The 16,628-nt window shown below is 45.7% G+C and overlaps 2 protein-coding genes across 4 annotated transcripts in view; both read right to left on the bottom strand.

Annotated features, from left to right (window-relative positions):
* Window positions 1-5,662, bottom strand: part of LOC139414889 (choline/ethanolamine transporter flvcr2b-like) — a 49,760-nt gene extending 44,098 nt beyond the window's left edge. For 2 of the 3 annotated variants that reach the window (XM_071162490.1, XM_071162491.1), the window contains exons 1-2: window positions 4,508-5,347; window positions 189-330 (exon numbers count right to left, since the gene is read on the bottom strand). In XM_071162490.1, coding sequence (XP_071018591.1) covers window positions 189-330; window positions 4,508-5,110 — 745 coding nt within the window. In that variant the 5' untranslated portion in view covers window positions 5,111-5,347. Of the gene's footprint in view, window positions 1-188; window positions 331-4,507 lie in introns of all 3 variants that reach the window. The other variant, XM_071162489.1, reaches the window with a different exon arrangement.
* A 486-nt stretch (window positions 5,663-6,148) lies between these two features.
* On the bottom strand, window positions 6,149-15,960 carry LOC139415482 (basic leucine zipper transcriptional factor ATF-like). Its single transcript, XM_071163584.1, has 3 exons — window positions 15,731-15,960; window positions 13,428-13,532; window positions 6,149-7,636 (listed from the first exon to the last, which is right to left on the bottom strand). The coding sequence occupies exons 1-3, from the start codon at window positions 15,797-15,799 to the stop codon at window positions 7,421-7,423; spliced, it is 390 nt and encodes a 129-aa protein (XP_071019685.1). The 5' UTR covers window positions 15,800-15,960; the 3' UTR covers window positions 6,149-7,420.
* Window positions 15,961-16,628: the final 668 nt, after the last annotated feature.

Raw genomic sequence — 16,628 nt, 5'->3', positions numbered from 1 at the left:
ATTCTACCATGTATTGACTCTGAACGTTAAAATATATATATTTTTTTTTAAAGTTAGAATTTCAATCCATTTTAATCCCACTTTAACACAACAAAATGTTTTTTAAAAAGGTCAAGGGGTTATATACGCATTAGTAAGAGTTTGATGATGTGATGTTTATATTTATAGTATAACAACAAACATGTTACCTATGACGACCAGTAGGAAGAGCAGTGTAGCAACTCCTGCTGTGATGTAGAACATGATACTGATGTGATAGGCCAGCTGATCCATGTCCTCAACGTTAGGCACCAGGATGGGAGGGACCAGGAACCCAATGGCTATACCCAACTGGAAGAGAAGAAACACAACATAACAACGACCACACTTATTGGAGATGCATGTTGGGAGACAGAGAGGCTGGAGATAGCCAATAGGGGTGGCTGTTGTAGACAGAGGGCATTCATTCATTAATTGTAGTACAAATTGAACCTGTCTCAAACTGGCTGACAGACAGTGCATGTTGGGCCATCTCTTCAGAGGTCCCAGTGATCAAATCAAAATGTATTTATAAAAGCCATTTTTACATCAGCCGATGAGACAAAGTGCTTATACAGAAACCCGGCCTGAAACCCAAAACACAAGCAATGCAGAGGTAGAAGCATGGTGGCTAGGAAAAACTCCCTAGAAGACGCATGGTGGCTAGGAAAAACTCCCTAGAAGACGCATGGTGGCTAGGAAAAACTCCCTAGAAGAAGCATGGAGGCTAGGAAAAACTCCCTAGAAGAAGCATGGTGGCTAAGAAAAACTCCCTAGAAGACGCATGGTGGCTAAGAAAAACTCCCAAGAAGACGCATGGTGGCTAAGAAAAACTCCCTAGAAGACGCATGGTGGCTAAGAAAAACTCCCTAGAAGACGCATGGTGGCTAAGAAAAACTCCCAAGAAGAAAAGAGGAACCAGGCTCTGAGTGAATGGCCAGTCCACACTAAGTGATATAAGTGGAAATATTGAACAGCCAGTTGACTGAGGAAGCCATGTTGCATCTTGTGTAATAAGACCATAACAGACCATGGGCCATACAGGAACTACTATACTGTAAGTGTTATAGTGACATCAAAGTGGGAACACCTGCCCAGCCTCACGGACCGGAGACTACAGAGAAACACCTACCCAGCCTCAAGGACCGGAGGCTTCAGAGAAACACCTGCCCAGCCTCACGGACTGGAGGCTTCAGAGAAACACCTGCCCAGCCTCACGGAGCGGAGGCTACAGAGAAACACCTGCCCAGCCTCACGGAGCGGAGGCTACAGAGAAACACCTGCCCAGTCTCAAGGACTGGAGGCTACAGAGAAAACAGGAATATGTCAACTAGAGTAGCAGACTGCCAGGGATACTAATGCTGGCGCATTATGGGATGTGTGCCTGTGTTGGTGGTGCATTATGGGATGTGTGCCTGTGTTGGTGGTGCATTATGTCTGAAACACGGGAATCTACTTTGGCCCACTGGGGTTATTCCCAGCACTCCTGTGGAGCCGGCGGGATAGTCAAGCAACCAGAGGATGGGCAAGATGAGCGGGATGGTGGAGACGGGCCGAACAGGCCCCCATTAACATCGACGGGGCTGTAGTGGAACGGGTCGAGAGTTTCAAGTTCCTTGGTGTCCACATCACCAACAAACTATCATGGTCCAAACATACCAAGACAGTCGTGAAGAGGGCACGACAAAAACTTTTCCCCCCTCAGGAGAATGAAAAGATTTGGCATGGGTCCCCAGATCCTCAAAAAGTTCTACAGCTGCACCATCAAGATCATCCTGACCGGTTGAAACACCGCCTAGTATGGCAACTTCTCAGCATCTGACCGTAAGGCAATACAGAGGGTAGTGCGAACGGCCCAGTACATCACTGGAGCCAAACATCCTTTCATCCAGGACCTCTATACCAGGCGGTGTCAGAGGAAAGACATAAAATTGTCAGAGACTCCAGTCACCCAAGTTCTACACTACACTGCTCAAAAAAATAAAGGGAACACTAAAATAACACATCCTAGATCTGAATTAATGAAATATTCTTATTAAATACTTTTTTCTTTACATAGTTGAATGTGCTGACAACAAAATCACACAAAAATGATCAATGGAAATCAAATTTATCAACCCATGGAGGTCTGGATTTGGAGTCACACTCAAAATTAAAGTGGAAAACCACACTACAGGCTGATCCAACTTTGATGTAATGTCCTTAAAACAAGTCAAAATGAGGCTCAGTAGTGTGTGTGGCCTCCACGTGCCTGTATGACCTCCCTACAACGCCTGGGCATGCTCCTGATGAGGTGGCGGATGGTCTCCTGAGGGATCTCCTCCCAGACCTGGACTAAAGCATCCGCCAACTCCTGGACAGTCTGTGGTGCAACGTGGCGTTGGTGGATGGAGCAAGACATGATGTCCCAGATGTGCTCAATTGGATTCAGGTCTGGGGAACGGGCGGGCCTGTTCATAGCATCAATGCCTTCCTCTTGCAGAAACTGCTGACACACTCCAACCACATGAGGTCTAGCATTGTCTTGCATTAGGAGGAACCCAGGGCCAACCGCACCAGCATATGGTCTCACAAGGGGTCTGAGGATCTCATCTCAGTACCTAATGGCAGTCAGGCTACCTCTGGCGAGCACATGGAGGGCTGTGCGGCCCCCCAAAGAAATGCCACCCCACACCATGACTGACCCACCGCCAAACCGGTCATGCTGGAGGATGTTGCAGGCAGCAGAACGTTCTCCACGGCGTCTCCAGACTCTGTCACGTCTGTCACATGTGCTCAGTGTGAACCTGCTTTCATCTGTGAAGATCACAGGGCGCCAGTGGCGAATTTGCCATTCTTGGTGTTCTCTGGCAAATGAAAAACGTCCTGCACGGTGTTGGGCTGTAAGCACAACCCCCACCTGTGGACGTCGGGCCCTCATACCACCCTCATGGAGTCTGTTTCTGACCGTTTGAGCAGGCACATTTGTGGCCTGCTGGAGGTCATTTTGCAGGGCTCTGGCAGTGCTCCTCCTGCTCCTCCTTGCACAAAGGCGGAGGTAGCGGTCCTGCTGCTGGGTTGTTGCCCTCCTACGGCCTCCTCCACGTCTCCTGATGTACTGGCCTGTCTCCTGGTAGCGCCTCTATGCTCTGGACACTACGCTGACAGACACAGCAAACCTTCTTGCCACAGCTTGCATTGATGTGCCATCCTGGATGAGCTGCACTACCTAAGCCACTTGTGTGGGTTGTAGACTCCGTCTCATGCTACCACTAGAGTGAAAGCACCGCCAGCATTCAAAAGTGACCAAAACATCAGCCAGGAAGCATAGGAACTGAGAAGTGGTCTGTGGTCACCACCTGCAGAACCACTCCTTTATTGGGGGTGTCTTGCTAAATGCCTATAATTTCCACCTGTTGTCTATTCCATTTGCACAACAGCATGTGAAATTTATTGTCAATCAGTGTTGCTTCCTAAGTGGACAGTTTGATTTCACAGAAGTGTGATTGACTTGGAGTTACATTGTGTTGTTTAAGGGTTCCCTTTATTTTTTTTGAGCAGTGTATATTCTCTACTACCGCACGACAAGCGGTACCGGGGCACCAAGTCTAGGACCAAGAGGGTTCTAAACAGCTTCTACCCCCAAGCCATAACACTGCTGAACAATTAATCAAATGGCCACCAGACTATGACATTTACCATGAAGTTGGGGAGAAAAAGGGGTTAAAAAAAAAAATATATAAAAAAATATCTTCACTATGCTCGAAGGGATATATAATTTCTGCTTTTGTATTTTTACCCATCTACCAATAGGTGTCCTTCTCTGTGAGGCTTTGGAAAACCTCCCTGGTCTTTGTGGTTGAATCTGTGTTTGAAATTCACTGCTGGACTGAGGGACCTTACATATCATTTTGTGTGGGGTACTGAGATGAGGTAGTCATTACAAAAATGATATTAAACACTATTATTGTACACAGAGTGAGTCCATGCAACTTATTATGTGACTTGTTAAGCACATTTTCACTCCTGAATTTATTTAGGCTTGTCATAACAAAGGGGTTGAATACTTATTGACTCAAGACGTTTCAGCTTTTCATTTTTAATTCATTTGTAAACATTTCTAAAAACAATTCCACTTTGACATGATGGGGTTAGTGTGTGTAAACCAGTAACACAACGTCTCAATTTAATCCATGTTCAATTCAGGCTGTAACACAACAAAATGTGGAAAAGGTGTGAATACGCTCTGAAGACACTATATGTGATGACATTGACCTTCCACCTTTGAGGGCCGAGGATGAGAGATGACCAACTGACCAATATAGGCAAGTAGTGGCTCGAGAGTTCATGCGTAATTGCGCAACTGGGTCAAATAGACACCTGGATGGAGTAATCTGTGACATTTAGATAACTGACTAAATCAATAAGACATTACATTGTAATTGCATAATCAAATAGCTATATTAGCAATTACTTTTTAACTTATTGGACCTTGGACTGCATAACATACCTGGTTTCCAAAGACCCCGATGGAGCAAGCGGTGGACACTTCCTCCGATCCGAACCACACCGATGCGATCTTCGAAGGCATCCCAAGGATAAACACCTGCGCAAGGGAGCAACAGAACTGTCCGAGCATGGTCACCGCAAATAGATCCGGTCTCACGCTTGTCACCTTGATCCAAGTCCCCGCACAATTCATGGCCGTGGCCACCAGCGCAATAATACGGAGACCCTTCTTATCCAGTAACCAGGTGACTGGGAATATGAAGGGGATGTAAGTCAACATGTAGATCATAGACATCCAATCTATAGTAAAAGACCCTACCCCGTAGAACCTCATGAAAATGTTGTTGATAATTCCGTACTGGATCCATTGGAAAGAGTTACAGAGAGAATACGAACTGAACAGCAGCACGATGAACCATCTCCGCTTGTATAGTTTTGTCGTTTTGGTTGTATCGTCACCGTTCCGGTTGAGTTGTATATTGTTCTCCAGGCGCACCTCCTCGCTGTCACCGGCAGACAACATCATTTTACTTTTTTCCAAATCGGACACATTTTCATTGTCGTTGATTTCGCCATCAACGAAAGAGGGTTTTCCGCTGCTCATATTGTAGTTTACGTTTATTCAACGACGTGCTGGTGAAAACAATCCAGACACGTATTACGGTTACATTTTAGTGAGAGTTCAGAGTAGACCGACTACCGTTGTCTATGACAGCTCCAAGATAGTTAGTAAATACCGTGTTGGTACATTTAAACCAAGCCTGTTACACCACCAATCAAACTACAAATGACACCAGCTTCTATTTATTACGCCACGTTAGTAAATAACGTCGTTTAAAGAAAATACATTCCCTGAGATAAAAATAAAAATAAATAAAGTTAGTTAGAGAAACTAGGAAATTATTCGACGTTCGTGCGAAAGCTTTTTTTAAACACCCCAGTCAAGCCTAGCTACATCACAAGTTAACCACTTCCTTCACTTCCTAGTGTGCTGGAGTTGACAAACCACCAGCCTACTTTCACAAGCAGTTAGACCTCAATACACACAACTATTTAGCCCTTAAAAGTGTCTCAACGTAACGTATATGACGCGAGAAGTATCAATTGTCCATTGTAAACGCCGGTTTTACGTCCCCACGTGGTACCGACCAGTGACCCCGACAACATTGACCCCTCACCGCCGTCTGTGTTGAAATGTGGCACAACACCCGGGGACAACAACCCAACATCCGACTTCTGTGCTCCCCCGCCCTCAGATATACGCAGAAAAATAGCATTTTGGCATTGATAGTGGAATCCTTTAGTCTGTAATATATATATATATATATATTCTACAAACTAAAATTATTCCACTATCAATGCCAAAATGCTATTTTTGTTGTTGGTGGCATAAGTTACACAACACACATATTCAAAGCACTATCCACTGACCCAAGAATATAATATGGTTCTGTAATTACAATATAATTGATCGTGTTAGTTTCAAGCTTCATTCGTCGACTCGTACGTACAGCACAGACGTGGTACACACGTCCAACGAAATGCTTCCTCCCAGGTTCCTTCTCCACAATGCAACAACAAAACATTTAACATGAAAATGTAAGCAAACCTTGGTCTAAAAACACGAGATTCAACGTCACTATTTACATTTGCATTTTTTTCTAACGTTAACTTTATTTCTACATGTGCAGTAAGACAACATATATATAGATAGATATATATATTTTTTTTAAAACACGTTTCGATACAACAGAAAATATTTAAAAAGTACAATCACAATACTACTTATGGTAAACCAGACAGTGTAAGTCCTGTCTCAAGTGCAATCAGAAAAACACTCATATTGGAGCATACAATGCTTTACCTTTACTTATAGGTACACAGCGCCACCTAGCGACCATATAGATTAACAATAGAGTACCTTACAGGTGCACAGCGCCACCTAGCGACCACATAGGGCGACCATACAGATTAACATGATGATTTCGTTATCAAAGTGATTGTCTGGTTGTCAAATAGAACTTACATGATTCAGATAATACATTTGTTGGTATCAAAATAGAAAAGCAGCATTTTTTTTTTTGTTTTCGACAAGAATATCTTCAACATCATTGGAGTCATGAAAACACAATTTATCAAATGCTCTTCGACCTCCATCACAAATAACCTGTTGTTATCATCTACGATGTGCGATTGTATCCTGAGTATTTCCAGTAAAACAATTACACTATTACACTTTTTTTTATAGGCCAATAAACACTAAAATAACAAAACCCGTTGAAAAATGTAGAAACAGTGACACAGTTCAGCGTTACTTCAAATATAAAAAAATAAAAAAAAAGGTTCAAATCTACAACGGACACAAGAGCAATGCACAAAAAAACACTGTAACCCTCCAAGATTGAAGGGGTCAAAGGTTATATACGAGGAAGAAACGAAGTAAACACGTAAAACTGAATCATTTTTTATCATTCATCTTTGTATGAATAGAGGACAATAAACATTTCCACAAACTGGTGTTCTGGTATCGTGATCATGTTGGTTTTCTCTTCCTATAAGTTACACATGGACTATTTGCATTGTCCATTTGATTGATTCTACAGTCGCGTCCTAGAGACAGGTTTGGAAAGTCATTTTATATATCAGACTGCCTTTTGGCATCTTTTCAAAAGAAGAACATCTGTTATTTTAAACCATTCCTAAGCGCTGCTTGTTCTGTGACGTTTCAAAATGCCAGTCTTTACTCCATCCTCTACACATCCTGTTCCAAGTGGCTCTATATAGTACACAACGTTTTGACCCATAGGGCTCTGGTGAAAAGAAGTGCACTACTAAGGAAGTAGGGTGCCATAGTGTACCAAGGTCACTAAACTTCTCCAGCTTCTCTCCAGTCCCCCTTGTTGGTCTGTGGCGATCAGTGTTGGTAGTGAGACACAGCAATACTGTGGTGGAAGGCACTGCTCCCGTGGTGGTGGGGGGAGTACAGGAGGTCATGGGTCGTCTGAGGGGCCAGGCCGCTGCAGAGAGGCTCATGGGTAGTCAGGACGGAGGAGAGATACTTGGCCTCTTCTGTTAGTCTCTTCACCTCCTTCCTCAGTGCTGCGTTCTCCTTCTCTAGGTTCTCACTCTCCTGAAACCACAGAAACGAATCAATCAATCAAACAAATGTGTGCATAAATGCTGCTTTACATCACTAGGTCTCAAAAGTGCTTTACAGTAACCCAGCCTGCTTTACAGTAACCCAGCCGGCTTTACAGTAACCCAGTAACCCAGCCTGCTTTACAGTAACCCAACCTGCTTTACAGTAACCCAGCCTGCTTTACAGTAACCCAGTAACCCAGCCTGCTTTACAGTAACCCAACCTGCTTTACAGTAACCCAGCCTGCTTTACAGTAACCCAGTAACCCAGCCTGCTTTACAGTAACCCAGTAACCCAGCCTGCTTTACAGTAACCCAACCTGCTTTACAGTAACCCAGCCTGCTTTACAGTCACCCAGTAACCCAGCCTACTTTACAGTAACCCAGCCGGCTTTACAGTAACCCAGTAAGCCAGCCAGCTTTACAGTAACCCAGTAACCCAGCCTGCTTTACAGTAACCCAGCCTGCTTTACAGTAACCCAGCCTGCTTTACAGTAAGTCACCTCCAATAACACAATATATATATATATTTATATATATCCCCCAAAAATATAGAAAAAATGATTTGATCAAAAGGAACAGTATCCATATATTTTTCTATTCATTTTTTTCTACTGGTACCAGGGGACCTTCAGACGAGTCTGGTGAGGCCTGTGGGTGTCTTAGAGCAAAACCCGAAATGTAGGTGTTCCTGAGAGCCTCACCTTTCCACAGAGGGGTCATATGAGTGTGCAGCCCAAACTGTTGGGACGCTACAGACAGAAGTCGGCAGATCGGCTACACTTCAGTACCGACATCAGAGAGCAAAACAGAGAACACCATCGTGTTCGTGAGAGTCTCATCTTTCCATTCGAACGCTACATACGATTTTCTGAAAAGACTGATTTTCTGGATGTCTCATGGTCTGACAAACACTGCTCTAGCTCTGTGACCTTTCACCCCCAGATGTCTTCTGGTCTGACAAACACTGCTCTAGCTCTGTGACCTTTCACCCCAGATGTCTTCTGGTCTGACAAACACTGCTCTAGCTCTGTGACCTTTCACCCCAGATGTCTTCTGGTCTGACAAACACTGCTCTAGCTCTGTGACCTTTCACCCCAGATGTCTTCTGGTCTGACAAACACTGCTCTAGCTCTGTGACCTTTCACCCCAGATGTCTTCTGGTCTGACAAACACTGCTCTAGCTCTGGGACCTTTCACCCCAGATATCTTCTGGTCTGACAAACACTGCTCTAGCTCTGTGACCTTTCACCCCAGATGTGGTGGATTGAAACGAATCCAATACAAAAAACCCAGATATCTCTAACTTAAACTGACAGATTTTTATGGGGATTTTTGTTTTGTGCTAATTAGATTTCCGCAGGGGGACGGACATCGACCTTCTTTTTTTTTTAATACCGAGGCATCATCAGTCTGTAGTTCTGTAACTTCAAAGAAAAGAAATCCCCAGACAATTTCCTTCATTTGTCAACAAATGGTCTCCCAATTTTTTTTGCACAGAAATGGCATTTCAGTGTCAACGATCTTTGTGGAAACCTAGGATGTGGGTGGTGGTGGTTGGTAGATCCAGTCTATGTGATTACATTATCTGTAAACCATCCCACCTGGTCTAGTTCTGTGAGCCTTATCCATGTGTTGGCTCAGCCCAGCCCTCACTAGAGTATGATGGGGGACCAGTGTTGGCTCAGCCCAGACCTCACTAGAGCATGATGGGGGACCAGTGTTGGCTCAGCCCAGCCCTCACTAGAGCATGATGGGGGACAGACCAGTGTTGGCTCAGCCCAGACCTCACTAGAGCATGATGGGGAACAGACCGGTGTTGGCTCTACCCAGACCTCAGTAGAGCATGATGGGGGACAGACCAGTGTTGGCTCAGCCCAGACCTCACTAGAGCATGATGGGGGACCAGTGTTGGCTCAGCCCAGCCCTCACTAGAGCATGATGGGGGACAGACCAGTGTTGGCTCAGCCCAGACCTCACTAGAGCATGATGGGGAACAGGCCAGTGTTGGCTCTACCCAGACCTCAGTAGAGCATGATGGGGGACAGACCAGTGTTGGCTCAGCCCAGACCTCACTAAAGCATGATGGGGGACACACCAGTGTTGGCTCAGCCCAGACCTCAGTAGAGCATGATGGGGGGCCAGTATTGGCTCAGCCCAGACCTCACTAGAGCATGATGAGGGACAGACCAGTATTGGCTCAGCCCAGACCTCACTAGAGCATGATGGGGGACAGACCAGTATTGGCTCAGCCCAGACCTCACTAGAGCATGAGGGGGGACACACCAGTGTTGGCTCAGCATATTCTGTGGTTGTATCTTTCTTCAACTCACTTGATAAACAGGAAGTTTTTTTTTCCCTCACTGTGACACGTTTCCTGTTTCCTGAGTAGAAGTCATTCAGAAGACTCTCTCTCTCTCTTCTGTGTAAATTAGGTATAGTAGTAAACCGTGGGTAGGAGGGGAGAGAACGGCCGTCATTTCTGGTAAAGAACCCGTGTCAGTGGGTTGTTAGCCTAAGTGACGTGAGCACTGGGGTTTACCCAGGCCTGTCTCTGACAGTAATACTACACAGTCTATCACTCTCTATCTTCCCTCCTCTAACCCTGGCCCTCTCTCCACCTTTACAGGAACCAATAAGTGGAACATTTCTCTCTAACCTGTTTAGCTTCCTACACCTCTGGGAGTAACAGGCCATCATCACCCACAAACACGCAAAGCTCATCTGGCCCTGTGCAGGCCCACACTGTAACGGAACAACTACAAAATGTAAATGAGGACCTCAGAGCAACAACAAAAAACAACAGAGAATTTTTTTTTTTAAACAAATTTAAAAGAGTTGTAGATTCATGTTGTTGTCTTTCTGAAACCACTGGAGAGAAGAAAAAAAAAACAACTATATCCGACCTGGGCTCTATTAAATGACAGACATATTTTCTGGAGAGTTGAGAGTTTGACTGGGTGTCTTCTATCGACTCTATATGCGTTGATTTTGACATGCCACCATAGACCTTATGAAGGAAGTGTCCCCAGCTGAACTGCACAGTATCCCATTGATAATCTCTCTCCTCTTTAGCAACACTAACCGCTATCGCTACGTTTATTTGTAGCGTCTTGAAACGGAAATAGGTGTTCTCTACTAGACAGTAACAAACGACAGCAGTGAAAGGCCGTGACTAAAACCTGGACTCTGCAGCCAACCAGTCAATCAACAGAAAGAGACGTTGAAATGAAAGTGACTGTGCTTTTTCACTTTGACTACACCTACAAGTACCTCCAGTCACGTGTCATATCGCTACTGCTACTCTGGTACAGAAAACTACTAGAGTAGAGCGGTATTGCTACCAGCCTACCAGCCTACCGGCCTACCAGCCTGCCGGCCTACCAGCCTACCGGCCTACCAGCCTGCCGGCCTACCAGCTTACCAGCCTACCAGCCTACCAGCCTACCGGCCTACCAGCCTACCAGCCGGTGCCTACCAGCCTACCAGCCGGTGCCTACCAGCCTACCAGCCACTGCCTACCAGCCTACCAGCCTACCGGCCGGTGCCTACCAGCCCACCGGCCCACCAGCCCACCAGCCCACCGGCCTACCAGCCTACCGGCCAGTGCCTACCAGCTTACCGGCCTACCAGCCCACCAGCCTACCAGCCTACCAGCCCACCAGCCCACCAGCCCACCAGCCTACCAGCCTACCAGCCCACCAGCCCACCAGCCTACCAGCCCACCAGCCCACCAGCCCACCAGCCCACCAGCCCACCAGCCTACCAGCCCACCAGCCCACCAGCCTACCAGCCCACCAGCCTACCAGCCTACCAGCCTACCAGCCTACCACTACAGAGAACTACTGTCACAGTGGAGAATTCTAGGTAAAAACAGGAGGAAAAACACCCATTTCTGATGATAAGATTCAGTGCAATAATCGTTAGTTCTGGTCTCTGGGTTGCTGACGCCCACACGTGATAATGAATACTCTCAGCACTACAGCAAACACATAGGCAGAGATCTGGCCACGGCAGGGTGTCAAATAGCTTTCCCTATTCCCTATTCAGTGCACGTATTTTGACCAGAGTTTCGTAGCTATCAGAATCATAAGTAGTGCACTATATAGGGAGTAGGGTGCTACCTGGGACTCAAGCTCAAGTGTTGAGCCCAACAGAAGCCACGATGACACATCGCCACATGGTCCATCAGCAGCACCGTGTCAATATCATCTCACACAGACCAACACAGACCAACACAGATTCCCAACAACACAGTCTTATCGTGGTAGTTCACTGGGGAAATGGTCCCTGTGAATTGAAGGACTTGAAAACGTTTGATTACTACATAACCAATCGGTTACTGACTTGTAGCCGGAGTACCAGTCGGTTACTGACTTGTAGCCGGAGTACCAGTCGGTTACTGACTTGTAGCCGGAGTACCAGTCGGTTACTGACTTGTAGCCTGAGTTCCAGTCGGTTACTGACTTGTAGCCGGAGTACCAGTCGGTTACTGACTTGTAGCCGGAGTACCAGTCGGTTACTGACTTGTAGCCGGAGTACCAGTCGGTTACTGACTTGTAGCCTGAGTACCAGTCGGTTACTGACTTGTAGCCGGAGTTCCAGTCGGTTACTGACTTGTAGCCGGAGTACCAGTCGGTTACTGACTTGTAGCCTGAGTACCAGTCGGTTACTGACTTGTAGCCTGAGTACCAGTCGGTTACTGACTTGTAGCCTGAGTACCAGTTTGTTTGTGCTATCATGCCACTCCTTGTTTTGCTTGACCATGAGCAATGGAGTTGGCAAGAACACAAACAGATCTGGGACCAGGCGGAGGAGACAACAGTTCTGGGACCAGGCTATAGAAGGAGACAACAGATCTGGGAACAGGCGGAGGAGACAACAGATCTGGGACCAGGCTATAGAAGGAGACAACAGATCTGGGACCAGGCTATAGAAGGAGACAACAGATCTGGGACCAGGCTATAGAAGGAGACAACAGATCTGGGACCAGGCTATAGAAGGAGACAACAGATCTGGGACCAGGCTATAGGAGGAGACAACAGATCTGGGACCAGGCTATAGAAGGAGACAACAGATCTGGGACCAGACTATAGAAGGAGACAACAGATCTGGGACCAGGCTATAGAAGGAGACAACAGATCTGGGACCAGGCTATAGAAGGAGACAACAGATCTGGGACCAGGCTATAGGAGGAGACAACAGATCTGGGACCAGGCTATAGAAGGAGACAACAGATCTGGGACCAGGCTATAGGAGGAGACAACAGATCTGGGACCAGGCTATAGGAGGAGACAACAGATCTGGGACCAGGCAATATCATCCTCAATTTTTTTTTTTTACCTTTATTTAACTAGGCAAGTCAGTTAAGAACAAATTCTTATTTTCAATGACGGCCTAGGAACAGTGGGTTAACTGCCTGTTCAGGGGCAGAACGACAGAATTGTACCTTGTCAGCTCGGGGGTTTGAACTTGCAACCTTTCGGTTACTAGCCCAACGCTCTAACCACTACCCTGCCGCCCTCAATTGATTCACTGCTCATGCCATGTCTAACTCATAGCCAGACATGGTGCATGCATCGGTGTACTGCATTGTGGGTAGTCAGCCTAACTCGTAGCCAGACATGGTGCATGCATCGGTGTGTTGCATTGTGGGTAGTCAGCCTAACTCATAGCCAGACATGTTGCATGCATCGGTGTGTTGCATTGTGGGTGGTCAGCCTATCTCATAGCCAGACATGTTGCATGCATCAGTGTGTTGCATTGTGGGCAGTCATCCTCACCAGGTGTAGACTGTCTGCCTTCTGGGTCTGTCTCATCCTGCTCTTCTGGGCAGCGATACGGTTCTTCTCTCTTCTCATGACTTTCTTTATGTTGTCTGAGGAGCCCTGGGGAGAGACACGGGGCAGTCATCTTCCTGACAGGACGCTAACTGTTGCTCACCCTAACTAACTAACTAACTAACTAACTAACTAACTAACTAACTAACTAACTATCTGACTAACTGACTGACTGACACTAATAGGTGGAGTATTAGGGTTCATTCCACTATATAGTAGATATTGTAGATTGAAAATTAATAATCATGCATACTAATATTGAGACAGTTCTAGGATGAGACATCTCTTTGATGCATGACTTAACTGACGCATCATTTCTACAAAGCTGTTCTGATACCATGATCGGGACATGAAACAAGGCGTGATCTGAGGTGATGTGTTAACTGACGAGTCAGACCCACCCGACCCATCCTTTCTCAGCAGATGTCTATCAGCTCATCAAACGGCCTTCATTCCCAGGCCACACCTAACTATACAAATAATTGTCATCAAGAAAACTCTTCAGTGTTGTCATGCATGATTCTACATGATTCTACATGATTATATGATTCTAACATGATTATATGATTCTACATGATTCTAGCATGATTCTACATGATTCTAACATGATTCTATGATTCTACGATTCTACATGATTCTAACATGATTCTATGATTCTAGCATGATTCTATGATTCTATGATTCTACATGATTCTAACATGATTCTTTGATTCTACATGATTCTAGCATGATTCTATGATTCTAGCATGATTCTACATTCCAATCCAAATCTAAACACTGAGGAAGAAGACAAACTCTGTCCTGGGGAACCGAAGGGATGCACCTGTTGGTTTGTGCTCTAGCACAACACAGCTGATTCAAATAGTCAAAGCTTGACGATGTGTTCATCATTTGAATCGGCTGTGTAATACCAGGGACAAAAAGACTAAACCTGTCTCAAATGATGGTGATGTATGAAACCTCAACAATATGTTATTGAAAAGGTGATTATAATGCCCCATCCGAGCTGATGTATAAAACAATAACAGTCTTCTCACATGTCTCAACATACCAATGATAACACTTCATGACTGAATACATGTTATGAGAGAGAGAGAGACAGAGAGACAGAGAGACAGCGACAGAGAGACAGACAGCGACAGAGTGACAGAGACAGAGAGACAGAGACAGAGAGAGAGACAGAGACAGCGACAGACAGAGAGACAGAGAGACAGAGAGACAGAGAGACAGAGAGACAGAGACAGAGACAGAGTAACAGAGACAGCGACAGAGAGAGAGATAGAGACAGAGTAACAGAGACAGCGACAGAGAGAGAGACAGAGACAGAGTGACAGAGACAGCGACAGAGAGAGTGACAGAGACAGAGTGACAGACACAGCGACAGAGAGACAGAAAGACAGCGACAGAGAGAGACAGAGACAGACAGCGACATAGAGACAGCGACAGAGAGAGACAGAGACAGACAGACAGACAGACAGACAGAGAGACAGCGACAGAGAGAGACAGACAGCGACACATACAGAGAGACAGAGAGACAGTGACAGAGACAGCGACAGAGAGACAGCGACAGAGACAGTGAGAGAGAGACAGCGATAGAGAGAGAGACAGAGAGAGAGACAGAGAGACAGTGACAGAGAGAGAGACAGAGAGACAGTGACAGAGAAAGAGACAGAGAGACAGTGACAGAGATAGAGAGAGACAGTGACAGAGAGACAGCGACAGAGAGACAGAGACAGTGACAGAGAGACAGCGACAGAGAGACAGCGACAGAGAGAGAGACAGTGACAGAGAGACAGCGACAGAGAGACAGTGACAGAGAGACAGCGACAGAGAGACAGACAGTGACAGAGAGAGAGATAGAGAGACAGTGAGACAGAGAGACAGAGACAGAGACAGTGACACAGAGAGACAGAGACAGAGAGACAGACAGTGACAGAGAGACAGACAGTGACAGAGAGAGAGATAGAGAGACAGTGAGACAGAGAGACAGCGACAGAGACAGTGACAGAGAGACAGAGAGACAGCGACAGAGAGACAGAAGAGGATAGAAAAGGTGCCCTTACCTGTCTATGTATTAATATCCTAATGATAACACTTCATGACTGAATAAACACTACAACTACAGTGAAAGAAAATACAAAATATGAAGGGAGAAGAGGAAAAGTGGGTGGAGAGAGAGGATCTCCTTACCTGCCTGCTGCTCGCTGAGAGACAGAAAGACAGCGACAGAGAGAGGATCTCCTTACCTGCCTGCTGCTCGCTGGCGAAGGGGATTTGACATAACTGGAATCATTACTGTCAGAACCATGAGCCATAACCAACCACGTCGCCCCAAACCCAGAGCCTCTCTCCACTTCTGCTTTCTGTTTGTGTCTGTATCGATGTGTGTGTACCGCTGTGTGAGCGTGTGTGCAGCAGAGAGAGAGAGAGAGAGAGAGTGTGTGTGGGCTTAGCTGAACTTGGTCGATCGCTTAATGAGTAAGAACTCTTTCTTCTTCTTCTCTCTCTCTCTCTCTTCTATTACTCTCCCGCCCTCCTTTCCTATCTTTCTCACTGACACACACACTGTCTAATTAGCAGCCAGTGGCTGATGTGGTTTCTGGTAAAACAGGGTTAGTGACACACAACTGGAAGTCACATGACCCTTGGAAAGTTTATCAACCAATAGGGGCATATCTACTACCAAGTAAACCCCACAGGGGGTCCATTCTTCTATTTACATGGGGAATATATATCATATGCTGATCCTGGAATTAGCCAGACTGGAATATTAGGAGGTAGAATGAGACACTGTTTACACACAGTTTCATAGAGAGATGGTGATTATCAAATGAGGTATATTTTCATATGACTACAGCAATAAAATAGGCCAGGAATTTATTTTTTGGATGTATTTTTAATTTTACCTTTATTTAACTAGGCAAGTCAGTTAAGAACAAATTATTGTTTTCAATGACGGCCTAGGAATAGTGGGTTAACTGCCTTGTTCAGGGGCAGAATGACAGATTTGTACCTTGTCAGCTCGGGGATTTGAACTGGCAACCTTTCGGTTGAAGAAACCTTTCGAAATGAAGAAATCAAATCATTCCAGGTTAGATACAAATACTTACAGACTGATCCCAGATCTGTTGTCTCTTTCTATAG

Source organism: Oncorhynchus clarkii, chromosome 8, assembly GCF_045791955.1.
Source record: "Oncorhynchus clarkii lewisi isolate Uvic-CL-2024 chromosome 8, UVic_Ocla_1.0, whole genome shotgun sequence".
In the NCBI taxonomy this organism is placed as follows: Eukaryota; Metazoa; Chordata; class Actinopteri; order Salmoniformes; family Salmonidae; genus Oncorhynchus; species Oncorhynchus clarkii.
This window is presented reverse-complemented; position numbering and strand designations above follow the sequence as displayed.